General features: G+C 35.6%; 5 protein-coding genes and 1 long non-coding RNA gene across 8 annotated transcripts in view; 2 read left to right on the forward strand and 4 right to left on the reverse strand.

Annotated features, from left to right (window-relative positions):
• Positions 1-15,298, reverse strand: part of LOC117243147 (mucin-19-like) — a 46,587-nt gene extending 31,289 nt beyond the window's left edge. Inside the window, exons 1-3 of one of the 3 annotated variants that reach the window (XM_033510387.1) lie at positions 15,153-15,298; positions 1,009-1,194; positions 102-230 (exon numbers count right to left, since the gene is read on the reverse strand). The gene's annotated coding sequence lies outside the window, so the exon portion shown is untranslated. Of the gene's footprint in view, positions 1-101; positions 1,195-3,236; positions 3,338-15,152 lie in introns of all 3 variants that reach the window. The other 2 variants (XM_033510388.1, XM_033510386.1) reach the window with 2 other exon arrangements.
• Positions 3,787-4,776, reverse strand: LOC117243156. The gene is made up of 2 exons (XM_033510406.1): positions 4,478-4,776; positions 3,787-4,271 (listed from the first exon to the last, which is right to left on the reverse strand). Exons 1-2 carry the CDS (start codon positions 4,535-4,537, stop codon positions 3,852-3,854), a joined length of 480 nt encoding a protein of 159 aa, XP_033366297.1. The 5' UTR covers positions 4,538-4,776; the 3' UTR covers positions 3,787-3,851.
• On the forward strand, positions 6,650-14,444 carry LOC117243148 (aconitate hydratase, mitochondrial-like). Its single transcript, XM_033510391.1, has 9 exons — positions 6,650-6,850; positions 8,214-8,368; positions 8,445-8,611; positions 9,270-10,025; positions 10,487-10,689; positions 11,406-11,694; positions 12,304-12,577; positions 12,667-13,015; positions 13,493-14,444. Exons 1-9 carry the CDS (start codon positions 6,818-6,820, stop codon positions 13,631-13,633), a joined length of 2,367 nt encoding a protein of 788 aa, XP_033366282.1. The 5' UTR covers positions 6,650-6,817; the 3' UTR covers positions 13,634-14,444.
• Positions 15,299-16,942: 1,644 nt separating the features above from the next.
• Positions 16,943-20,271, forward strand: LOC117243151 (B9 domain-containing protein 1-like). The gene is made up of 5 exons (XM_033510395.1): positions 16,943-17,085; positions 17,205-17,316; positions 17,644-17,752; positions 18,609-18,727; positions 19,734-20,271. Exons 1-5 carry the CDS (start codon positions 16,960-16,962, stop codon positions 19,835-19,837), a joined length of 570 nt encoding a protein of 189 aa, XP_033366286.1. The 5' UTR covers positions 16,943-16,959; the 3' UTR covers positions 19,838-20,271.
• LOC117243158 lies at positions 17,621-18,615 on the reverse strand. The gene is made up of 3 exons (XR_004495404.1): positions 18,349-18,615; positions 18,073-18,284; positions 17,621-17,726 (listed from the first exon to the last, which is right to left on the reverse strand). It is a non-coding gene; the product is annotated as an uncharacterized LOC117243158 (long non-coding RNA).
• A 3,879-nt stretch (positions 20,272-24,150) lies between the features above and the next one.
• The window catches only part of LOC117242995 (trehalase), a 34,079-nt gene continuing 32,306 nt past the window's right edge, over positions 24,151-25,923 (reverse strand). The window contains exons 9-10 of the mRNA XM_033510099.1: positions 25,541-25,711; positions 24,151-25,191 (exon numbers count right to left, since the gene is read on the reverse strand). Of these exons, the coding sequence (XP_033365990.1) occupies positions 25,544-25,711 (168 nt within the window). The 3' untranslated portion in view covers positions 24,151-25,191; positions 25,541-25,543. The remainder of the gene's footprint in view (positions 25,192-25,540; positions 25,712-25,923) is intronic.

Consider the following 25,923-nt stretch of genomic DNA (forward strand, 5'->3'; position numbering starts at 1 on the left):
AATTCGCATTTCAATCCAATAGCATATCATATGTGCAAATTTACTTTCTATTCTACATTCAGATATTCCATAAAATTTTTACCTTCCATGATACAACTTACCTAATTTACGATCGCGTTACACATTCGCAGTTCTCTGATACTCCTGTAGAATGGTTCGTCATGGTCGAACTACTGCCACGGTCAATCGGTATGCTTCACAGAACACCACTGTCAATAAGTCACCTTGATCTACAGCTGTACATAAATTCAACGATCAACAAAATTACTCAGTCATTAAATTGCCAATTACCTGGTTTACCCTCTTATTATTGTGTCCAATAATCTAGCGATCATAGCAAATCTGCCGTTAATTCAATAAGTTAATCTTATATGCTTGTATGCTATGCGTTTACTGACAATTAATTTGTATTTTATTATGACTAGAATGAGCACATCCCTTCGCTCGCATGTGGGTGCAAACAGTTCAATAACGAAGTGTTTAGAACGACTTTCTAGATATATGATAAAAAAGACAGGAGCGTGGACGGCGATTATTTAAATTGCACGGGTGAAACCAACAGAGACTCTGATGTATGTAGATTGGTCTGGTTGATCTTTATTTTTTTAATTCTTAATTGCTGCCGTTCGATGACGCTGCGGGCTATGTCTGTAATAGGATGGCCTTAGGGAATGGTCTCGATAGTTGGCAAAAAAAAGTTTGACCGAGGGAATTGACGTTTGAAAGGAGAAGGCGGCTGATTGGACGACTTCGTTTGAGAATTGTTTCTTATGTGTGTTTTATCATGGAGTATGAATCATCATCGATAATTGTCATAGATATAAAATAACAAAAATTAGAAAAAAATTATTTACGACAATTTTGTCATGAAATATTCGATCGAAGATTGGAATATAATAGAATTCTGAGTATCGTGCAAATGTTCATTTGTTTTTAGAACTATGACACATTCTCCATGCCATTACGTAGGTCCTAGTTCGAATGCAAGCAACTTCGCAAGATACTTACTCAGCAAGTGGAATTGACATCGTATTGTATTACTGATCCGTGAGATGGACTCGATTCTAAATTTCTTCAACATTCAATCGTTCGATTAGTCAGCCAGGTTGAATAGTAGCTAAGAGCATTCCTCCTTTCTCCAACAGTTCCAAGGAAAGCATTCCGTCCCAGGGCATGGAAAACGCCATTCCACCTCTGCGTCAAGATATTCAGGTTTATGAATCATCATTTTGTTAATAAAATTACTACGAAATTTTAAATACTAATCTTTTAACTTCCAAAAAATTTTCGTTAGATAACTCTGCCGTTTCTCTCTAGATCTATCAATCATTCTTTGCAATGTATATAGTGCAGAATTATACAACTCCTCCTGATTCTTAGCCTTGTTTGTATAAATTAATTAGTTCATAGCACTCTAGATGACGTTAATTGATTTGCTTCTTAACCAATAAATTCATATATTAGTAGGACATGTTGTCGTTTCATCCCCTCTATCACCATTCCGAAGGATCTTTTTCATGGACACCCCGTACGATATAAAGGCCAGAGCCAAGCATTTTAACTTTCACCATTTTTACTACTAATTTAATGCTTCAAAATGGTCACGGTATTTTCAAACTACATAATGTTAAATCTCATCAGCGGAAATTACGATTTCTCGTTAAGTGATTCGAGAAGCGGCATTGTTCGCGAGGTTTAGTGCCTTCTGAATTGCCTCATTGGGCCTGGGCTTAAGATCGACGCACATAAGGCTTTCGATTGTTGGTTGAATAATTCACGCGGCACAATTAAGCAATCCTTCGTCTACGTCGCGTGTAAACGAAGATTAACGCATTGCTCCTTGACTAGCTGAGAGATCCACTATTCGACAGTTGAAACGTTGTAGGTAGGTAGTACATGTAAAGCCGGAACGACTTTAAAGGTGATGCAATTCACCCTGGCGCCAGATTTTTAAACGTGCCCCCATTTTTGGCAACTTGGTCCATCGTATAGTATCGGCATTGTCAAATCGGCAAGGCCGCGCTCTGTTGGCGCACGCCTAACCCAGACCTTCGCGAGATAAGTTGAAACTCGTTTGGTTTACGAGTACTGCTCTGCTCGACTCACGTTACGAGAGATTCTTTATCTACGGTAGGCCTTGAGAAATATGTGCGAAGTTCTGTATTTTTTAAATCGAGTTCTGAGGGTGAGGGATCGTTTAGATTACAATTTGCGTTTAAATCTGTTAAGGACCAGCCGATGAAATTATATAAAAAGATTCGATAAACGAAAAACGTTAATAGAGTAACATACATTCCTACGTTGTGGTACCGAAAAGTTCTATTACTTAGAAACAAAAAGAAAATAATTCATAATTGTAGAGGGAAGAGAAGACATTGAAGAATGTAATAAATTTAAGATTAAGGTATTGGGAAGGAATGAAGAAATTTAGAAACTAAAGAATCATAAAAATTACAAGACAGGTTAGTCAGGTAGACGTACGAAAGAAGAGAAACAATGTACTTACATATTAATGCTATAAATTTATTATTAAGTATGTGTAAGATAGGAAGATGAATAGCAGATAAGGTTGAAATATAGCTGAATAATAATTCTTCTATTAGGGGTACAATTTCTAAGAAATTGCCGGGATGATTAGAAGAATAATAATTGCGAGTGATATTAAATTACAGTAGTTACATATACTTTGCGTAGTGAGAATGGAGCATATGTTCAGGAAGTATGTGTGTCACTTCTGTTTCGACATTAGACATATCGAGTGCCTTCTATAGAACAAACGAAGTTTATTCCCACCCTTGAAACAAAGTGTTTCGTAATTTTCTATCGCGAGTAACTGGCCATCACGCGAAAGTCCTTCGCTTCTTAAGTATTCTTCCTACCTGTTATATGACAAAGGTGTCATTTCGCGGATTGTACAACTGTAAAAATCAATATTACCGATGCATCTATACACAAACCTATTACAACAGGTTTCATTCCTTTTTCTATTTATATCTCTATATAATTGTGCTTCACAATGGACACAAATATCTCTGAAAAATGTCATATGCACCATAGATAGATAAAATAATAATAAAATAGATAACAAAAAATTCAGAGAAAGAAATGGAAAAAATCATATTCACTTCAAAATTGTGTTATTTCAAGAACCGTTTAATCTTAAAAGGAGTTTTAACATTAAGCATGCGTGTTCAAGTATCGTGTAAGGAACAGGATCAATATCGAAATTGTGTTACACCGTAAACTGGCTAATTTGTTTGCTACAAAATGAAAACGAAAGGATCCGTCTGTGGAACAACGAGCAGGATCAACGTGAGCGTGTCGAAACATGGTCCACCTACAACAAGAGTTAATCATGTCAAGGACCCATTCAGCCTTCTCTCCGCTTCGTATAATCTTGTTATAATACCCTCTTAACCCTACGCGCGGGCGCCAGTGAATCAATTTTATTCGGCTCTCGCTTATCCGTTTAATGATAATGAGTTTAAAGGAATTCGGACGCGTGCCAACGTTGACAATTGCGTTACGACACATCAAGATCCCAGGGATTAAATTTTAGCATTTTCTAAATCGCGATTATTATTTTTTTCGGACAAAATAAAAGTACACGGACATAAATGATAAACTTTACATGAAAACTGGATATTATAATATTAAATCGTATTATCTTTCGGAAGAATTTAGAGTGATTTTGGATATGAAAATTTAGATATGAAATGTAGAATTGATATGAAATTTAGATATGAAATGAATGAAAGATATGAAATTTAGATATGAAATGAAGAATTTAGATATGAAAAATATTCATTTCACTCTTATTCTATACTTTCGTAACTAATATAGTTGTATTTTTACTTCATGCATGAAGTAATTCTCGTGTTCCAGATTACTGATTTCATACTACTCAGAAATTGATTTTTTATTGTTCCTACGCATTCCCAGAAAAAAGTATTACGGCCTCTTCTTTGATACAAGACAATCGTACTGTTCCTAGGATGGATATTTAGATCACCCTCTGATCCAGGCTTGCAGAACAATGGTAACAGTGAAATGTCATCTGATTTTATGACGTCGTAATAAGACGGCTTAGAAATAATCGATGACCGAACTTTGCAATATTGTAATGTATCTACGATAGTGTTTCGATCTTCAATCTTTGCTATGATCGATTCTCCTGGTTCTGAGCACCAATTAGATTCCTCATTGATCTTTTCCAGACAGCTTCGATGAATCATTTGCGATGTCTCGGAAGAAGAACGAGCAATCCAGTCCTATTGAAGTAATCAGCTGCCTTTTAGTTTAATTACTGGTTTAATTACTGTACCTAACAAAGCTTATCCGCGTGTTTGCTCCCCTTTCCATTATAAAAATACTGCGTTTCCTTTCAATATCGGTTGCACTTGGAGCAATTCGCTTCTACATTGAAACAATCGGTATTTTCGAGCAATTTCAGTCAAAGTTTCTGGCTTAGACTCACCAGATTTTTCAATCGGTTACGTAAGCGAATAAAGTCTCCATAGACTCCATATAATCGCATTATCGTCGCTCAGATAAGATCACTACGGTTTTAAAGTCGCAATCGAAGAGTTATCAATTTCGATTGACATCTGTAAATTCCACAGTGACGACTTGCAAAGCCTATTCTTCGAACGTAAGATCATCGTCGATGCTCCAACCACGCCACTCTACTCTCGTTTTTTATTCCTTTATTATCAACATTCGGTTGTAAGCCGAATAAACATGACCATACCCGTTTCGTGACATAAGCAGATCGTGAAGGCAAGTGTCCTGATTTTTTCGAACTTGCTGTCATTGTGACTGATTAGATTAGACGAGGCGTGTTTGATACGGTGCGATTACGTTTTATGGATCAGAAAGAGTATCACGTAAAATGAATTATTTTTGTTAGTAAATATACGTTATAGTTAATAGAATATATAGAATTGAAGAAATCATATGCAAAATAGAATTTTACAGAAAAAAAGTTGGCCATTAGTAACTATTAATTTCCTAAAAGAATTGACGATCAAATTGTAGACAAAAAGAAAAAATTCCTTTTTTTCTCACTTCACAGAGTTGCGTTACTTTGTTCGTAATTTCTGATAAGTTCCATCTGTTCAAAGATATTAAAAATTTTCTTCGCATTACTATCACGAAAGTCTAGCCAGAATTCATACAACAATGGAATTAATTGATAGATAAAAATAATCTGGAACACAATTTACGTACTATCTTCACGTACTTCTGAAACGCGTGAAACGTACGTAACGATGATGAAATTAATTGTGGTGCTGTTGAAATCGCCCAGTGCATAATAACAATTTATGTTAATTTTATTGATAAATTAAATTAAAAATTTAATTCAACAACGAAATCACTCTCAAGATATTTTCATACTAATGTATGATGCTTTATTATAAGTGCATTTCTTTGATAGATATGTTGCAAATAATGCTTACGTCGGAGTAACTGATAAACTGATATTACGACGTTATTTATAAAGATAACTTAATTGACTTAAGAAAGAATTAGGTACTGATATTTTCTGAGAATCCAATCGAGTTTCTTCAAGTATTTTTTTAAATATTCATTATTGTTATTCATCATTAATTTACAATTCATTCTTTTTGGCGTGATTATGAATATTGGAGATAACATTTTTAGTGGATATAAAAGATATCTATGTGAAATCACCCTTCTTCTATTCTGCGTTATTCAATTCGTTGCTCAAACAAGATAGACATAAAATGTGGAAATCTATTTATAAAAGTACCATTATAAATATGTTACAGTCTGAAAATAAAGTCAGTCCAATATTCAAAGTTCCCACATCTGCTGTGCTCTAAGCCGGTAAACATCGATCGATAACAAGCTTGAGGCCCCCTTCAGGATATTCCCTGAATTATCAGTGACAAGCCGGTTCTTACAGTTCCATTCAGCAACGCTAGCCGCGCTGCTTCCCAGAAACTGCTCGTACTACGTTTCAGTACAGTTTAATCAATAAGTTTACTAGTTAGCTGCGTCGTAAATTCAAACATTCTATACATGTATGAATGTATACTATCCGTGGAAGATTTTTCTTTATTCCATAGATACCAATCAAACGACGCTGCTTATTTGCGATATCTATTCCTCACACAATCCTTTCAAACAATATTCTCACGAACAACATTACAGATTTATTCGTGCCTAACGATAAATCCTTTAAACAGTGCCAATATTTGTTATTCATGAATAAACTCTAAAACTGTATTTATTATTTTTCTATTCGTTATTCCTTTGGTTAGCAGCATTGAATGATACTTTATTCTTAAAATTCTATACTTTAACATCTAGTTTCACGTGTTGTTATTCCAAATGATGTTTGTTAAACTTTGACTTCTTTCCACTCTCCTCAATTTTCTACCGCGCAATTACCAGAACTGATTGATCAAACTGTACAGCGGTAGCGATAACTGCGCCACATGAGGTTGAATGAACAGCTGTTAAAATTTCCTCTGTCAAAACTCTTATTGGCTCGTCAATGGTATCAACGTCTGCTCGGAAAGTTGTCGATGCAGTGAGGGCGCCTGTCTTTCATTCCCACAAAATTCGTATCTAAATAGGCCGAAGAAAGGGGGCGCATGCGTGACTTCTCTGCATTGACACGAGGAAGCTAAGCTGAATTTCACTCAGTTCTCTAGTGGCCGGTTTGAGAAGGGCTGCCACAAGAGAAGACGCGGTTTGTTAGTGTTCCTCGTCTCGCGCCTGCGCTTTTCTTCGCCTACGAATCCACTTCACGAGTCGCGACGTCACCAGGAGGTTTCCTATCACGAGAATGTCGTATTGCACCCGAATCCTTCGGGATCAGGTATGCTTAATTTTCTTCAACGTTTTGTATACCAAAAGAATTTCATCGTCGAAGAATATCAAATTGAATCAGTGATATGAAATCAGTCTGTGCCTTGAGTTTGACCGCTCGACCCCATTATCAAGGTCGATCGTGTCATGTTGAAGTGACCAACTATCGATCATTGATTTGAATGTTGACAAAAATCCACTTTTTTTCTTTTTGAATCAACTAACCATGGTCTGTGAGAGCAACGATCTTTCAAGTGATGAGTATTCGCCGCACATTTGATTATCTTAACTGAAAATGATCGTGTTACATTTTCATTGTGACATTCGAGGGTACTCTATAATTTGATCGCCAGGTTTTGTGACAATCATCGGACGAAATCATTTAATCGGTATTTTGGAAGCAAAGCGCATTTGGAGCACTTAAGACAGTGCAGCAGAGAAAGATATATCGGGATAATAACAATGTACGAGTGATTAGGGAAATGGACCGAATAAGACGATACAGACACGTTACATAATATCTTTCGAAATTATTGCATATAACAAGTACATTTTTAGGAGATTTCGAGGTTAGGTTTGCGGCCATTGCGCCAGGGCTGCGTGACAGACAAAGATGAATGAAAAATATTCATCAATCGGTAATTCGATCCGTTGGTTTTTCTTCGAGACGTCCAATAAATTTTTATATGATAAGAATATATATACTAACTAATAACGAGCGTGTGCTGTTGAATCAAGAATAATTACACTGGATGCTTTATATACTTTCCGGAATATGGTTTTTTCCAAAATATTTCGCGAGAAGTTGAGCAAATTTTTCGTCTTCGTAAATAAAAGAATTACGTAACTGTTGTATGTAGATGAATCTATTCATACTATTTCGTCACATGTACATACTTATACGTAACAAGTTAAGGACACAGTAAAGTAGAGATATAGCTAAACTATTTCATTATCATTAATCTTCTTCTCAACTATCGTGTTTTTGTCGTATAGGCGTAAGTTTTCCACTTGAACTTAGGAAATATTACTGAGCTGTTAACAATAAAATTACTTTTAAACATATCTACGAAGATGTTAAGCTCGCATTATCTGCAAGCGAAACGTTACTATCGTCAATAAACATTAATTACGCTAGTATACATCAGGCTCAGGTATAGCGCGTAACTGTGTATACTATTCACAAGTTAGATGCTATCATAAATTATTTCTGAAATTCATACCTGAGTTGACCTAATTTAAGATATGCAGATATAACTTTCGCATTCTTTACTTTTTCTGAAACATGATTTCCATAACTTTTAAATTCAATTTCTTACTCGTTTGATATTCAAAGATTGGTACGATAATTAATTAGTGAATTTCATTTGTAGAAGCTCGCTATCTTTGCGATAGACATCCAGCAAAGATGCTTCAGCGTGAGCGCGTTGAATTTTGCCGCCAACAAGGTGGCAATGTCCAAATTCGATAAGGACACCTACCTTCCGTACGACAAATTAGAGGAAAAACTTAAAGTGGTGAAGAAAAGGCGAGTATAAGATGTCTGCATAATCAAGCACAGTATTTTTGATTTCCTAATCGAGCATATGATAAAATACTTGTAGGTTGACCCGACCGCTGACACTGTCCGAAAAAGTTTTGTATTCCCATCTCGATGAACCCGACAAACAGGAAATCGTCCGTGGTACTAGCTACCTCAGGTTGCGACCTGATCGTGTGGCTATGCAAGATGCCACTGCCCAGATGGCCATGTTGCAATTTATTAGTTCTGGTATGGTTTAAAGCATTTGTAATTTAATTAAAAAGAACTCCTATTTTTCTTTTTAGGAAGACATTCTCTTATATTCTGTCGTTTGAGTAAAAAATAAGGATTCATGTAGTAATTTTATTATAAATTGTGCAATTTCTCCAATTGGGCCATTCTAAGCCAATAATGCGTTATTAATGATGATATGAAAACTTTTCATATTATCTTACACAAAAGGTATTAACGCTTTTTACAAGTTTGTCTGACAAAAATCAGTCACATGATACGATCGGAAACAATTTTTACATTAATCATATAAATGTACACAAAACAAAATGCATTTACAAAATGCTATTAATTGTAAGATGATTCTATATGATAATCATAAGATGCTCACTATATCTTTCTATTTTAGTATGTAGGAATTATTTCAAGAAATATGATATAGTATGTGATGTCACCATGAAGTTGTCATTTGAGATGAACAGATTAAATTACTTAGCATTAATCCTCCCCGACTATAGGATTCCATATCCAAATAAGGAAATGTCTTTTTCACTTACGAGAAACAATTCAGATTAGAAACGATTAAACTTCACAGAAATCTCCAGTTGACTTTAACAATAAAGACACATCTATGGTACTTTTTAATCCTTTACTCAAAGTTGCTAATTTTCTGCAGGACTACCAAAAGTCGCCGTACCTTCCACTATTCACTGTGACCACTTGATCGAAGCCCAAATGGGTGGCGAGAAAGACTTGAAACGCGCCAAAGACATCAACAAGGAAGTGTACAATTTCTTGAAGACAGCTGGTGCCAAGTATGGCGTTGGTTTCTGGAACCCAGGCTCCGGTATCATCCATCAAATCATTCTGGAAAACTACGCTTTCCCAGGTCTATTGATGATCGGTACCGACTCTCATACACCTAATGGCGGTGGTTTGGGCTGTCTGTGCATCGGTGTGGGTGGTGCTGATGCCGTCGACGTAATGGCTAACATACCATGGGAATTAAAATGCCCCAAAGTCATCGGAGTGAAACTGACCGGAACCTTGAAAGGATGGACCAGCCCTAAGGACATAATCTTGAAGGTAGCTGGTATCTTGACAGTCAAAGGAGGAACTGGAGCGATCGTAGAATATTTTGGACCTGGTGTCGACAATATTAGCTGTACCGGAATGGCGACTATTTGCAACATGGGTGCAGAAATTGGTGCTACTACCTCAATCTTCCCGTACAATTATCGTATGCAAGACTATCTGAAGGCCACTGGACGAGCTGACATCGCTGCTGCCGCGGATATGCATAAAAAAAGTCTCTTAACTGCCGATCCTAATGCTAAATACGATCAACTGATCGAATTGGATTTGTCTACCTTGGAACCACATGTCAATGGACCGTTTACGCCTGATCTCGCTCATCCCATTTCAAAATTGGGTAAGTGGAGTGAATGATCAACGTAGTTAAGGTAGGCGTGCCTGATTAGATTTTACAATACTAATTTTTTTTAATTCTGAAAAGCTTTAAAAGAAGATAAACTAAATATGATTTTTGTTAAAATTCGATGGCATTTGACTGTGAATATTCTTTTGCGGGATAATTTGCAAATAATTTCCAAATATTTTACGTAAATATTTTTCTACTCGATTGGAAAAATATAGTAAATATAATATCAACTTTCTGCTTTGTACTTTAAAAAACTGTAAAGTCTAGAAAATATGTATCTATTCAGATAATACGTAGCTCCTGAGAACATGAAATTCATCGACTCAAAAAATATCCTCTTAACTTTGTATCTGATCTCATATTTGAAGAAAGTACAAAGTTTAGAAAAACTTCAGTGTTAAATTCATCAAAGAAATTGAACGAGGGACATTCATTACTTGTACCCCGACTAGGTGATGCTGCCAAGAAGAACGGCTGGCCGAACGAGATCAAGGTTGGCCTGATCGGTTCCTGCACAAACAGTTCTTACGAAGATATGGGCCGATGTGCGAACATCGCCAAACAAGCTCTCGATCACGGTTTAAAAGCAAAATCCGCGTTTAACGTTACACCAGGATCTGAACAGATCCGTGCTACCATCGAACGTGATGGAATTGTAAGTCAATTTCTAGAATAATAGTTTCTGATTAGAATTCAAAGCCTCTACCAAAGTCAAAGTTGCATAGTTTCTTTGGAACCGTGCCAAACATTGGTACATGTTACTTAGCAACAAGTAACGCGACCTACGCCAATTCTTAATTTGGCTTCGATATTTTGACAGTGTCAGTAAAAAAATAGAAATTGTCGATTCACATGACGGGATCATTAGATGACAATGAAATCGACTTAGAATACAATCTAGAACAATACATCGCTAGAGGTAGGGATGAAAATTGTTAGAACATTGTAGCAATGTAACAAGACTGTAAGACAACGTAACCAGACTGAAGGATATTCTCACCTTTTAAATTGATATCACAGATATTGCAAATGTTCAAAGTATCAAAAAGTAAGCGAGATATTGCAATTGTTTGAAAAATGTCGCAAAATTATTCAAAATAAAAAAAATATCAGAGATATTGTAGACTTTTGTGTTAAAAATACTACAGATTTCGTAAACACTCGAAATGCCAAAAATATTAGATACAGATATTTCGAACTTCCAAGCTATTAAATATATCTAAAAATTAAAAAGTCCCAAATATATTGCGAAGATGTAGCAAAACTTTCAAGTCCCTACGAATATTTAAGTTGTTCTAAATTTCACTAGTATTCCCTTGAATATATCTCGTAACTGAGATACTAAAAAAAATTTTAATCCTCTTGATTTAGGCGGAGATCCTTCGAAACTTCGGCGGCACTGTATTGGCTAATGCTTGCGGACCTTGCATCGGTCAATGGGATCGTCAAGACATCAAGAAGGGAGATAAGAACACGATCGTCACTTCGTACAATCGAAATTTCACGGGAAGAAACGATGCCAACCCCGCGACTCATGCTTTCGTCACTAGCCCTGAACTCGTCACTGCCCTTTCGATTGCCGGCCGATTAGACTTTAACCCTGTTACCGATAAACTCAAGGGCAAGGATGGGAAGGAATTCCTTCTGAAAGATCCGTTTGGTAAATATAATTTTCTTATGATTATCAAATTATCTCATTAATGCAAATATTCTGCCATTATGTATGAAACCATAAAAAAAGATAACCAAGATCGTAGTTAATTTGCAGACGATTAAACATGAATCACAGCATATGGTATATATCTGTTTCATAACGAGATTGTTTCATAGAGATGTCTGCGAATAATTTATCGTGCCCAGTACTAGATAATTACAAGGTTAAGAATAATATGCAGAGATTAAATCGAAGATCCAATTGGATATCCGATTGTGAAATATTGGACATAGACTTTCGCCTTTGAAATTGATTATTGAGGTTAAGAGTGGTTTATTACTTAACTATGCGAGACTGCTTCGTGCACAGATAGTGATAAAGTGTTCGTAAATCTGTCGCCTGTCCGTATGTTTTTGTCTTTTATGAAAAGAACAAAGTTTTTCCGTATCTCTGTCTAATGCGACAATTTTCGATGATAAAATCTGTTTACGAGCGGAACTCGGATGTAGTGAATTTGTGAAACATTTCATACGTTTCTCAAACACTGATAACAAACTTTGTACATTACTTGCCTAATTGATATTTTAAAATAAATATAAATAAAATTTTATTTAGGTGATGAACTTCCAAGCCGCGGTTTCGATCCTGGCATGGAGACGTACGATGCTCCTCCAGTTGACGGTAGCAGTGTCAAGGTCGACGTAAGCCCGACGAGCGAACGATTACAGTTATTAGAACCATTTGACAAATGGGACGGCAAAGATCTCACCGACATGACTATTTTAATCAAAGTCAAAGGAAAATGTACCACTGATCACATTTCGGCTGCTGGTCCATGGTTGAAGTATCGTGGTCACTTGGACAATATCTCCAACAACATGTTCATTGGGTAAATTTTTCATAATCTGGAATATCGTAGAAGTGATAGCATTCACAATTTTCTAAATTTTGTCTAAAAAATTATCATACATTTTTTAGAGCTGTAAATGCCGAAAATAGTGAGATGAACAAGGTAAAGAATCAGCTAAATGGTGAATGGGGAAAAGTTCCGGATGTTGCCAGACATTACAAGAAAAACAACGTCAAATGGGTAGCCATTGGTGACGAAAACTACGGAGAAGGTTCGTCTCGAGAACACGCAGCTCTTGAACCAAGACATCTCGGTGGCCGTGCCATTATCGTCAAGAGTTTTGCCCGTATCCACGAGACCAACTTAAAGAAACAAGGACTGTTGCCTCTGACTTTCGCCAATCCTAGTGATTACGATAAGATCCAGCCTACCGATAAAATCAGTCTTCTGGGATTGAACGATCTGGCGCCTGGCAAGGTACACTTTTGTTAAAGACATTAATTATTTCTTTTGTTAGATAAGACATCTTGTATGGAAATTTAAAGTTTTAGATTGATTGTTTGGTTGCTATCTCTGGATGGTAGAACTTTTTTATGGAATATTAATCGAGCACTATATTGTATTATGTCGAGTGTATTTTGAGAATTAATTAACTATTATTAGATCACTATGACATATAGTATAATTACTTTAATCTGAAAGTCAGCTAAATATAGACGATCAAAGGTAGCACTAAGATAGCACTTGCGATAGCGCAACATATCGAGTATACTATTATAATCATTGCTGATGCGTAGCATTGAAGTATTCGAGCACGTAACCCTTGATTCCAGAATAACAATGTTTAATTTCAACTACACCGTTCCTAGATGGTAAACATTTGGCTAGCAACCAAGGGAAAAAGTTTCTTATACAATCAATGAAAGAAGATTAATTTTCCCTTTTAATTTGCAGCCAGTAAAAGCAGAAATCAAGCACAAGGATGGCAAAGTGGACGCTATATCCCTGAACCACACCATGAACGAGCAACAAATATCCTGGTTCAAAGCAGGGTCGGCTCTGAATCGGATGAAGGAGCTCGCTAGTGGAAAGTAAAACACGTTCGTCTATCAGAATCGCGAAACCGTCATCGTTTTTTGAGAAGACGATCTCGTAGTTCGTTGTGTGTATATCGTTAGTAATACACGAACAGAGACTGTTACGGTATAACACACTAATCTTCCAGGTAGATTTGCGTAACAAAATCGTGATGGCGAGATTTGTCGTCGTTGCTTTGCGCAACGTGACGTTTCGAAACTAAAGAGAGGGTTATTTAGAGAAAAAAAGGACATAAAAGAAATGGAAAAAACGAACAGCGCACGTTTCTTTCGTGACAATACCGCTGTATTATTTGTAGTGAAGAAAAGAACGGAAGAAAGCAATGGTAATGAACTATGATCGGGTGAAAGTCGAATGACGAAGAATAATTTTAGACAAATTTTTAGCGCGCATCAGTTAAATCATAGAAGAAGCGAATCGGATCGAATCGTTCTGTAAACATTATTCGAATCGTTCATTGTTCATTACATGTATCGCAATGCAAATCACGCGTCGACAGATTCTTCGAGTTTCGTACAAAGTGCAAGAGGAAATTTCCATGAGTAGATAAGGCGGCGGTGCAACTCACGCGTGCCAACGTGTTCATTTTTAAATCGTGTACAGCCGACAATGGCACGCCGAGATTGCATGCTTCTATCGGACGAGAAATTTATTCTACCTCGGTGGAATCTTCTGTACATACTATATATTGTTCGCAATGTAGGACACATCGTGGTTATACCGTTTTCTAGGTATTTATGATTGATTCGATCAAATGTAAGATTCGCTGTTGTTACTCGAGGAATAAAAAATTGTACTGAACAGCGAACGTTGTGGGTTCTTTATTTCATATCGCATGTATTCGTGTTTAATTTGTTGAATAATGTTTTATATAATTCCCATTTAATGTTTGTTTTAGATGGAAAAATTAATGATTAGAAATATTTACCTTTTAATTTTTAATAGCAGGAAAGATTGGTATTTGAAACTTTTGATAGCTTGTGTTTGGTCTCATAAACTACATTTAATGTTCCAGACATTTAAAATACATAAATATTTAGTACTGTTTATGAAGACCATAATTGAATATTCGTGTTAACATCATCTGCTGTTAAAGACGAAAACTACATATAGATAGGTCTCTTTCGGAAGATTTATAGAAGCGTCGTTATAATTAATGATGAACCAATAAGATTTGAGGATAAAACTATTTTAATTCATTAAAAACATTCCAGAATAATTGCCTACTGAATTTTTAAATTGCCGAAACAAGAAAACAGCAGACTAAATAAACACATTTAAGTATTAAGATAATAACATTTTATCATGTATTAAATGATTCTAGCAACTTATATTCTAAAATATCGAATAAAATTTTAAATAGTACTCTAGAAGGTAAGTATTAAACAATGTATAATATTTTCACGACTCAGTGTACTTATTTAATAAATTCATCTAACCTCGAAACTAACACAAATCAACATTCTTTCCATCTCCAATATGAATTAAAATACTAAATATTCATAAAGTCACTTACCCTATTACAAAAAGGATGAAAGTAGGCTGGAGATTGATCTCAATGGCCTAGTAAGGGAGGGAAATTAGTCAACAGAAATGAATGATATATTACATCACTAATTTTCTCGTTAACGATCGATCGATGATCGTCAGACGTTCAAGCATGCGCCGTGATAATAGTAAATTCTCAGCCTATAATTATATTCATGATTATAAAAATATTCAGATACCAGCATAATTCTTATTTTTATCAAATATGAAAGATCCTTGAATTCGTCTCAACGAACACCATCGTACGTGCTGAGGAAAAAGAATACGTGGCTGAGAAAAATAAATTTTTATGTCGCTACAATTGACATATCAAGTACTAAGAATTAATGTTAAATCGTATGTGAAAAATATTATAATTATTACATCATTCCACTGATCCATTATCGTTTGGGATACGCTTTCTTTTCTTTTCTAAAAGAAATATAGCAAACAATTAATTTCTCTTTCTTAGACAATCTACAATTATTTTCATTACTGCGCGATTTTGTCATTCTCATACTTGTCCATCTCGGATGGAAAAGAAGATATGAACTTTTCCGTAGAACCGTGCGGTTAAGTAGTTCTTGTAACGTACAACTCAATAGGTTCTTGTCTATTCTAATGTACAGCCAAACAGCGCAGATCCCGAACATTAAGCTTAAATACATAGGTTCTTGTACATGCTAACGTTCATGCTCTTTGGCACTTGGCCGCATGGTGCAGCACCAGTACTATGAAACAACTAGATCTATGGGCGTGAGCACTCATTTCCTCTGTTTTTATCAATTCTATATTTTAAAAACATATATACAATGAGCATTATTTTACAATATTATATTATAGTATAATATGTAAATGTCAAAAATAAACGAATTATTGGATTCTCACGTATGATTATCTGATATCATTAAAATATTCAAATGGTTTACTAATTAAATTCGTGCAGTCAATTTCTTTTACAAAGATTAGCATTTAGTTGGATAATACTTTCGAAGGAAAACACATTTTTCTTTGACATTCTATTAATTTCAGGATCTCCGTTCCAATTCAATTTCAAACGTTCAACTTTAATTACAAATTTCTGATCGGACTTATCTTATTTGTCTTCTCAGATTTCCCATCAACCCTCCTTGCATCCTGGCGACATTAAATTTGATTCCTCTAATTAAATAGGTTCACACAGCAACAAATTAATTTGCATCTTCGTCTCTCCGTGAATTAAAGTACCTTATAATTTCTCCTAATATTTCATACCATGTCAAGGCTACGTTTACCAGAATAATGCAAGTTGTTGTAGATATTAGATAACATAGCCGACGCCTTCTGAATACTAAAGGGGAAGATCCCATCTATATTTAGTAACCGCGTCTTTTGACCGTTGAAATGAACCAAATGCTATGGAAAATGGAGGCGCATGCTTCGTTACCACGACAACCAATTCGCTTAATCGTACACAAAGCTCCGATCAGAACAAATAAGCCTACCATTAGTCATGTTTCGTTCATAGAACCTTCCTCGCTAAAATAATTGAACTCTGATTATAAAAAGCATTTCTGTGAATATTACGTGCTTCGTACAAAAGATTTGGAAATTTCATCAGCATCCTAACGAAGTTATATTGATCAGAGATCGAAATAAACATTTTCTCTGATAAGTGTTCGAGTACCTTTTAATGATTGTACTGCGTCGATGTATTTTAACGATACTAGGAATAAACAAATATCGTGAATCTAAGTTAGTTTTCCTTTCTGTGAGTTTGTAAATCTAATTCGATTAGATTCCTACGTAAGTTGGTCATGTCAGTCGAAGGTGAATTCTTCCTCTCGATCACAGGATCCATCGAACACGCGGAGTTTTACGATGTTGACAACGCCTACTGCAAATACGGATTTCACTTTGGTCCCGAATGGAGCGTAGTTGCCGTGAGTTATTCTGCTTACCTATCTGACACGCTGTCGCGTCGACTAGACGCAGTGTTCTATCGATTTCAACGGCGGAATTTTATCGTCGATCGTTTAGTGACTTGTGCAATCCCGTTTAGGGTATCGAGGAAGGTTTGACGCAGATGTGCAAATGCAGCAGCGATCCACGAAATCTGGCAGTCTGGAATTTTCCGCTAGAAGTCACGTTCAAGAGTACTAACCCGCATGGATGTAAGTGGATTCAATGATACTGATTTACGTACTTGAGGAAATCGAAGCCCCAAAGCTACGATTGAACCAATAAATTTTACTTTTTTAAATTTATTTTCTGGTTTCTAGTCGTTCTAGAATATGTTGATTGTTGCTGAATTCTTCTTCTTAAAAAAGTGGAAAAATTATATAAGTACTATATATTGTCTTCTTATAATATATAATGAATAGAAAATATAGCGAATAGTAGGATCAAAGGATTTCATAATATTGAAAATTCCTAAAATAACTAGGAAATATTATTAAACACGTGAAATATAACCAATCATCTGTAAAATGGTGTCTTAGGGCCACAGTTAATAATGTCTGTTTATGGCTTGGATATCTTCGGCCACGACGTCATCAGAGGATATGGAGTGTGTCATTTACCGCTGAAAACAGGTCAACACGAGAAAAGGTATTATATTAGATTATGACCAAAAAATTCTTTAATATTTTACAATGCGATGTAACGTCGTGTAATTACGATCTTGTCTATCACCATACTACAATACACCAAATTAGGATATCTCGAACCAAAAGATAAATGAAGATTGCAAGGGGAAAACCCTACATAGATAAATAGATCTGTATTTAATCTTGTTATTTCTGACGTTACTCGATGGCTAAAAATGGCAATTTTATTAGGACCTCTTCCTATGATTGGAATTTTATTGTAAAATCAATAATACGACGATCAATATTTTTGGAACTTTAGTGCATATTTTTCAGATTTACCTAAGTTTTGTTGGATTATGTAAATATAATGCCCCGTGTTAGATTAATCTAAGTTATTGCGATTGTGCTGCATTTAAATTACTTTCTAACGCTCTTCAACAACTCCAGATATGGGACGTACTTATTTTCGCACGATTTTAAAAATGTAAAGTTTACAGCACGATTACAAGTCATTTTGTTACATTATACAGTCACAGTACAGAATTACACTCCTAAAAAAACACAAAAGTCAATTTCTCATCGCAGTTTACACATAACAAATGAAACATTTCGTACCTTAAAATCCAGCCTCCCTTTCCTCACATCCTAGAAAGACAATAAAACATCACAGTGATACATAGTCTAATTTCTTGCCTAATCGAATCCCTCAAATTCCCCGAATTATTTGCCACGCCGTGAATAATTACTCCGAGAATTCATTAGCCCGTAACGTAGAGTCGATTACGAGCAATTTGCTCAACATCAAACGTGATTTAATTAGTCACACGCAATCGTTTGTTAACGACGTTTGTTGTAACGTCTGTGAAATTATGCAGAATATCCGTGTACGTGCCGGAGTCCTCCTCGACGTTGCAACGATTTGCGGCCTGGTTAACCGGAAGAAGGCCAGAACTAATTGATCCGGCGATATTGGCTTCTGGTGACGGAAGGGAACGTAAGGCAATATTTTGAAGCATATCACGTCTCTCTATGACGATTCTTCCTGACGTTAAATTAGTCGAGCTCAGCCGAGACTCGCGTATTAAGGACAGTCGTTACGTCGATAGTGTCAACTTACGTCATTCTCGTATCGGTCGATAGAAAGGAATTAAGAGTCTCACGAATCCTCCGATACGACTTAATCGATACGTCCAATTTTACTGATATCAGTTTGCTATCGCGACGTAGCTGATCTCTTGTTTTTTTCCGGTTACTCTCGCAAACTGCTGACGATAGCTACTTTTTCAGCTTCCTATCGATGAAAATGCTTGTTGCTTTCTGTGCTTTTAAATATGTAGACGGTAGAGGCAAGTTTGCGGTACGAAACTTTTATCGGTGATCGCAGGAATTTTGGAAATATTCGAAATTATTTATATATTCCAAGTTGTAGCATTTTCGGCGAATTTAAGAATATTACCTTTCCACGATCTTTGGTTCGAGATACGTACGTGTATCTTGGTAAAAGTTTCGTTACCGTATTAGCCAATTATTTTTAATTATACCTTGCTTTCTATTTCTAAACTTTGTCTATGCTTTATTTCACTTTCGAGAACTCGACGTTCAACTCTGAGAATTATATCACTCGTTACGTCAATCGCATGACGCATTCATAGTAACTGGAAACGTGCCATTTTCACGATTAGAGATTTACAGTTTTCTTTTTCTTCTTTTTTTTCAAAAATATCTCCGATAGAAATATGGATCTACATTCTAACTGCATCGAGACACGCGCTCGTGGGTGCAGGCACGATCGCGTACGATTTCCAGTTGCAGAGGCATTTTATGATTTTCGCGTCTCTTAAGAATGACCTGGAATAAAGTGGTTCAAATTAAACAGTCGCCACGAGAATCCCACGACTCTGAGATGCCATAAACTGTGCTGGAAAGCTACGTGCACCTGATGTTTCGCAAGCCGACGCATCATGGGCGACCCCGAGTAATAACTTTCTTTATAATTGCAGTCACGCGCATGAGAGTGGAGGGTATTGTTACCGTAACATTCAACGTGGTGCTGAAAGATTTCTTCAAGTTGGGCTACAACAATGGCGAGCAACGTAACAAGTAATGAGATTTGTTGGCCGACGTAAAACGCCCTCGATTACGACATTAATATTTCCTTCTTGCTTCCCGCGTCTGCGGCTTCGTATCTCGTGTCATCTTTCTTCGAATTATATTTCTTTGACCGTGACGCGAATTTACAAGTAAATATTCGTGGATGTATCTTATTTACCAGACCTGAAAACGAACGACTAGATTTGTGAAAAATGAAAAGGCAATGTTTAATTAAAATTAGAAATCGAACATGTACTTGTGAGTGTGAGTAATATTTTGTCGAGGAGCGAGTCTTTGTGTAACATAAAAGTGTCGTATATACTGACCGATGAATTAACCTTTTCATCGATCCGTAACACCAAATGTGGTTAAAAGAATGTTTAACGTTTTATAACTTAAATTGTAACTTGTAAATAATATTGGAATATATTTGGTATTTTTTCCATATGTTGGGGATTTTTCTCGCCTATTCCGCTCTCTTTGAAAAAAAATATTTACACTATTACATAAAACAATATATGAATGTCATCATCAATCGAGCAAGTAATTCCTCTTGTGTTGTATTTTTGTTTTCCCTTTTTGTTTTTTACTACGTTTTCCGTAATTGTACAAAGAGAGGGGAACTATGTCGCTCTACCAATTTTTCTTTGACCCTTTGTCGATATCACGATGCTCCCATTGCCAGAGTGTGAGAATCGCTTCAGCAAATCACTTTGTGTTTCTGTTTTCTGCCTGAAATAAAAGACAAACTAGACAGGAACAGCAATATAGAATTGTCGATGACATTTATCATATCTTATAGTTTTTCAGTAGTTTCAGAGACAACGAGATTTCCTGGCAACGAAAAGAAATCATTTCACGCGACGACGCTTCGACTTGCATTTTGTTAATTTATTCACGCTAAAACGAGCGCGATAATTTTAATGAAACTATGGGTACACACCGTAGGAAAATGTCACGAGTAAAATGTAAATTAAGGAGCAACGACTGTAGAATATCTGATGCCTTTAGATTAAACCGCGCAATTATCGTAAGAAAAATAAACAACACGAAGTATAATCTCAAGTGAGGATAATTTAAATGTGTAAAATTGAACAGATAGGCATCGCCTCCGCCAATATCGTATTGATGTTTTGTGGGTTTTACGAGGACGTCCGTATCAACTACTCCTGGCTAATACTCAATTCTTTACACGGCTGTCGCAATTATGGCAAACCCCACGGGTGATCTATGTATTCTTTAGCAACAGGCTCGTAATTTCAGATAAGATTATGTGATTCTAATAACTGTAGCATGACCCATTAAGTTTTTGCGAAACAAAAATTGGTACGAAGTGGTTTAGATTTTGGATGAGTAATGGTATAGATTTTATTAAGGAATTCAGAAGATTTCTATGCATATTGACTGGCGAAATTACACGTACACTTGTCAACTAGTTTTATGAACATATCATGTGTTCGATTATATGAAACATTTTCAAATTTCATTGGTACTGTAATGATACCTAACTAACATAATTATTTATATCATAAAAGTATTTAAGTAGGCAATCATCCACAATATTCAGTGTAATCGTCTTTAATGTTCACTATACGTTTCTAAGGAAACTATTCACATATATATTAATATTTTATTAATTATAAGTTTTTAGTAAACAAATATCTTATCTATAATTAATAGCTCAAATTTTGCAAATATATATATGGCAGTCGCGTCTCATTATAGTGCTAACAAAATTTCAAAATGCTCCACATAACGTGCACAATACACACGTAAAAGTTTTCTATAGTAAGCGTACGAATACTTTTACGAGCCATTGTACATTAAACGTAGCTCCTTTCATTTCCTATGGAAATCTTCCAGTTTCCTACTGGATAGCTTTCCGTCTCCAGATTTCTCTACTTTCTAACATTTTTCCATCGTGCATTAATCAGAGTACGTAATTTGCACCAGAGATAACTATTTAATAAAACGCTTCACCTAACGGGTAACTACGTAAATTTCCTTATAATCGGCTGATCGAACGATGGATCAACATGAACGAATTAATCATACGTGCATCATAGGAGCATTGGTAATGCACGCGTTACTTTTCCTTCTCATTTATTGCTTTCTGGAAGAGCGAGCAAATGTCCACAAGACTGGCCAAGCGTAAATGCGAGCTTCACTCGCAAGCAGGACATCATACACAGGCGTGGCAAGTGAAATGAAAAGAACGACGCATTTTGCAATTTCGTTTTGTCCGTTTCGCTGTGAAAATCTATCGAACGCCACGTGCTACGGAATGCCGATCGAAAAGCTGACAAGCACGGAGCTAACGTGCAACACGAATTCCCCCAAATAGCTAAAGTTGTAGTAATTTAACGTCGTTCGAACCAAGGTATTCTCGATGGTCATTTTTTAATGGAATTCCCCGAGAGACCTTTTTCATCCAGTTGCATTTGTCACCGTCGCCAATTCGTAGGGGATGCGAAGATTTACTTGTCACAGTGGATCCGATGAAAATCTTGAAACCCTATTTGTGTTTCGATATATATATGTATATGTGTGTGTTGAATTATTCATTATAATTTCAAATCAAATAAGCAAATATATACAGAGGATACAACGTATACTACAGAAAAGGAGTTTAATGTAATTGTTTTATTTTGAACTTGAGGTTTATTTGTTGAATAACATTTACATATACTGGGCGATTATTTCTTTTACTTACTTGAACGTGAAAGTAGAAACATAGGACGCGAAAAGGATTCATAATCCGGGAATGTTAACCTTACATCGGAATGTGAAAATAAGCTTCGGGGTATTTTTAATGGAAAAAATTGAGTTTAGGTTACATTGTTGGAAGGTTATTCAATAACATGATTCTTTTTTTTGTGTAACAACGTGTATATCTTGCGTTCTCTCAACTTTGTCCCATCGCAGGAGACAGCGCTGAATTACCGGCACGCAAAATTTACGATTATAAAACGATGTTCCTGGAAAACTCCAGGCGCAACGGTATACTTAATGTATCATAAATTCAATCGCGCGCGCGTGAAAGTCGTTGCAGACATTGTTGTAAAGTTCCAAGTAAAATGAAACTATAAAATACGCATCATTTGGAAAAAGGAATTCCAAGAGACAGGATGCGATAATGTTTCTTGCACGCTAATTAGGAATTCGCGGAAGATTATAATGAACGAGAAGGTACATCGTTTTACTATTTTGATACGGCGCTGGTTATTCTCATAAAACCGAATTAAAATTTCAGAACAAATTTCTGTAAGTTGCCGAGCTTATTAAAACACATCGAATCAAATAAATGTTAGATTATTTTAAAAAGGTAGGAACCTTGCTATACGTGTACTTGTTAAACTTCGATAATAGAATGAAAATTATGATGTCAATTGTTCCAAAAAATTATGTTATTTGATTTATCCAGAGAGATATGTATCAACAACGGTTATTAATCCATACAAAAATGAAATATCAACTATAACGGAAACATCAGCATCGGGTAAAGTTGTCCTTGGAATAGTATGTCCGATGTAGATGAGTATAAATGGAAAATTACAGTCGTTCCATTTTTCTTCGTAAATACAACAAGAGGAATTTGGTACAAGAGGAAAATGTCTCAAAAAGACGGATATTTTTCGCTACCGGCACGCTCATGCACTCGAAATATTGCAAATGAATGGTCGAAACATTCGAAGGGAATTAAAGATAAATGGAGAGCATAGAAATATGGTTCTCTCCGTTGTAAACAAGGACGTAGATCTTAATTGTTATGTATGTAACATAGAATGACATTCGATAAATGATCCCCAAGCGAAAGACACTATACATGTGTAATTATATGTATTCAGTCGTTGCATTAAAGAATTATTGTTATACCGTATTAAGAAAATGGCAATGAGATACGGCTACATTTTAAGAGAAAATTTTAATGAATATCACGCTCCACTATCGGATTTTATCCGAAGTAACTCGATATGAACAAAAACAACGTATGACTACTAACCATATTTAATGTCAAATAATTCTAGCACGTATGACCGACTGACTATATATAATATTAAATAATTAAATTCGAATTTAATACGTAACGAGTAATTTAAAACAAAGAACAGGTAGCTTCGTGCGTGTATACTTTACCATTTGAGAAATATGACGCCTGAGATTTATCTTGAAAAATTATTTTTTTTCTTCTCCCTAATTTTATTTATGAATTTCTTCTAATTATTTAAAGGATAGGAATACCTTCAGTTGCAATTTTATGCGATTTAATTTGGATCCCTAGGAAGGATAGGATAAAAATAAATAAATCTTCTTTCTTATCGATCTTTTATTTTTTTACATTTTTATGCACATGCAATTTCCTTATTGTTTCTGTTCTACTGGAAACAACTTCTTATCGATGTTGTATTAAATATATATATATATATACATATTATTGTCTCTGAAACGATCTTCCCTGATTTTTTGGCTTTATCAATCCTGATAAAGGCGATTAAGGCGATTATCAATCCTGAATTAGGTCAATAGTTTATACACGATTGTCTAAAAAGCGATACATTTTGTGAGAATACATATACGAAAAACTTAAGGTATCGGAGTTCTGTCGCCAGTGTCATCCTGCACGAGAAACGAACAAAGATGCATGCAATTATAGTTCTCTAACACACACTACTATTGTTAAAGCTAGGGCTAAATTAGAATACTGACGAGTTTCATACGTAATTGCTATACCTTCTGTGCCCACATTTCGCATACACGATGTACACGATTTATCAAGGTCCATTAAAAATATAATTGACATTCAATATCGTTGACATCGAGATAATTCTTATTACCTTGATACATGATATCCTTAGATTGTACTGAAAAATAATTTTCGCAAATTTTATGTGAATATTTGACTGATATAAATTTAGCAAACTCTAATATTCCTTATGAGTGACATTTCTAAATTATTCTATTCGATCATTAACAATTATTTAAACTCTATAACACACTCTGGATGGACGAAATTTCAACGATTAAAAATACTAAACAATAAATTAACTAGTGTCGGTTAAGTTTTCTTTCGTTACACGTATAATAATATTATATCTCAGCTAGTATTGTACAAACGTTTCATGTAAAATCTTCTTCTGTGGGTTTGGTCCAAGATAAAACTGTCGTCATTGTAACTATCGTTAACATTAACGAAAATGATAGTTAAAAAAGAAACGATCCGTGAACGGCGAAGACAAATTTTCTTAAAAAAATATACACGTTGATTCACATGGAACAAACGGTGGGTTTTTATAAAACGCGCTGCCCTGTTTTTCCGTGTAGACTAGATTCGTTGGAAAATACGCGTTGCACCATCACCAATGAAACCTGGAACAAAATTTAACAACGCCCTATGTACTTACGGGATATTAAAAGGTGCAAAAATGCACAGAATTTTATATTCAAAAGTGTCTCCTTAGAAATATAAAATGTCAAAGCTACGGTACTCGTTATTACACAATATTTAACGAAGGAAACAAATTCCGCTTAAGTTCTGCGTCTTTAGTCGTATGAATGTTAATATTAATAAGTGGCAAATTATTCGTAAAAGAATGAATTTGCATAAACATCCACATACTAATTGCAAATAATGTTACTTATATAACTATAACTAATAACTAATATTTATTATAATATTAATATTTACTTCTTAAATTTACCAGCTTGCCGTACTCACCTGCTATTGTCTGATTTCTGTGTTTATGTCGTTGATGTAGCTAATCTCCTTCACCTTGATGTTCGGGAAGGTATTAAGGAATTCCAAGACCACGCCGTTAGTCCATCCGAAGCCAGACTGCACGTCGTACTCTCCTCCGCCGCCACTTTTCCCCGGCGTGAGCGAGTCGTACTGCAATTAAGACGCTAATTACACCTAGTAATCACACGTTCTCGTTTCTCAAAGCGACCAGCCCTCGGTCGGGTAATTAAGTCACCGGGTGATCGACAGAGATCTTCCTTGTTAACTTGCGCCGGATCTACTTGCTGTCTTAGACTCTTAGTCAATTTTACAGGAACGTCGAGTTTCGAACATGCCTTGCCACGAGTTTATCACAGTATTCT

Source organism: Bombus vosnesenskii, unplaced genomic scaffold, assembly GCF_011952255.1.
Source record: "Bombus vosnesenskii isolate JDL3184/JDL3185 unplaced genomic scaffold, Bvos_JDL3184-5_v1.1 scf7180000013265, whole genome shotgun sequence".
In the NCBI taxonomy this organism is placed as follows: Eukaryota; Metazoa; Arthropoda; class Insecta; order Hymenoptera; family Apidae; genus Bombus; species Bombus vosnesenskii.

Bases quoted from the DNA above. Each gene is read 5' to 3' on its own strand.
- LOC117243151 (XM_033510395.1), top strand. From the start codon at position 16,960: ATGTCAGTCGAAGGTGAATTCTTCCTCTCGATCACAGGATCCATCGAA. The intron at 17,086-17,204 runs GTGAGTTATTCT...AATCCCGTTTAG, and splicing joins CCGAATGGAGCGTAGTTGCC to GGTATCGAGGAAGGTTTGAC. The intron at 17,753-18,608 runs GTATTATATTAG...GAAATTATGCAG, and splicing joins ACAGGTCAACACGAGAAAAG to AATATCCGTGTACGTGCCGG.
- LOC117243148 (XM_033510391.1), top strand. From the start codon at position 6,818: ATGTCGTATTGCACCCGAATCCTTCGGGATCAG. The intron at 6,851-8,213 runs GTATGCTTAATT...TTTCATTTGTAG, and splicing joins CCCGAATCCTTCGGGATCAG to AAGCTCGCTATCTTTGCGAT. The intron at 13,016-13,492 runs GTACACTTTTGT...TTTAATTTGCAG, and splicing joins ACGATCTGGCGCCTGGCAAG to CCAGTAAAAGCAGAAATCAA.
- LOC117243156 (XM_033510406.1), bottom strand. From the start codon at position 4,537: ATGCGATTATATGGAGTCTATGGAGACTTTATTCGCTTACGTAACCGA. The intron at 4,272-4,477 runs GTGAGTCTAAGC...TTACTTCAATAG, and splicing joins GTAACCGATTGAAAAATCTG to GACTGGATTGCTCGTTCTTC.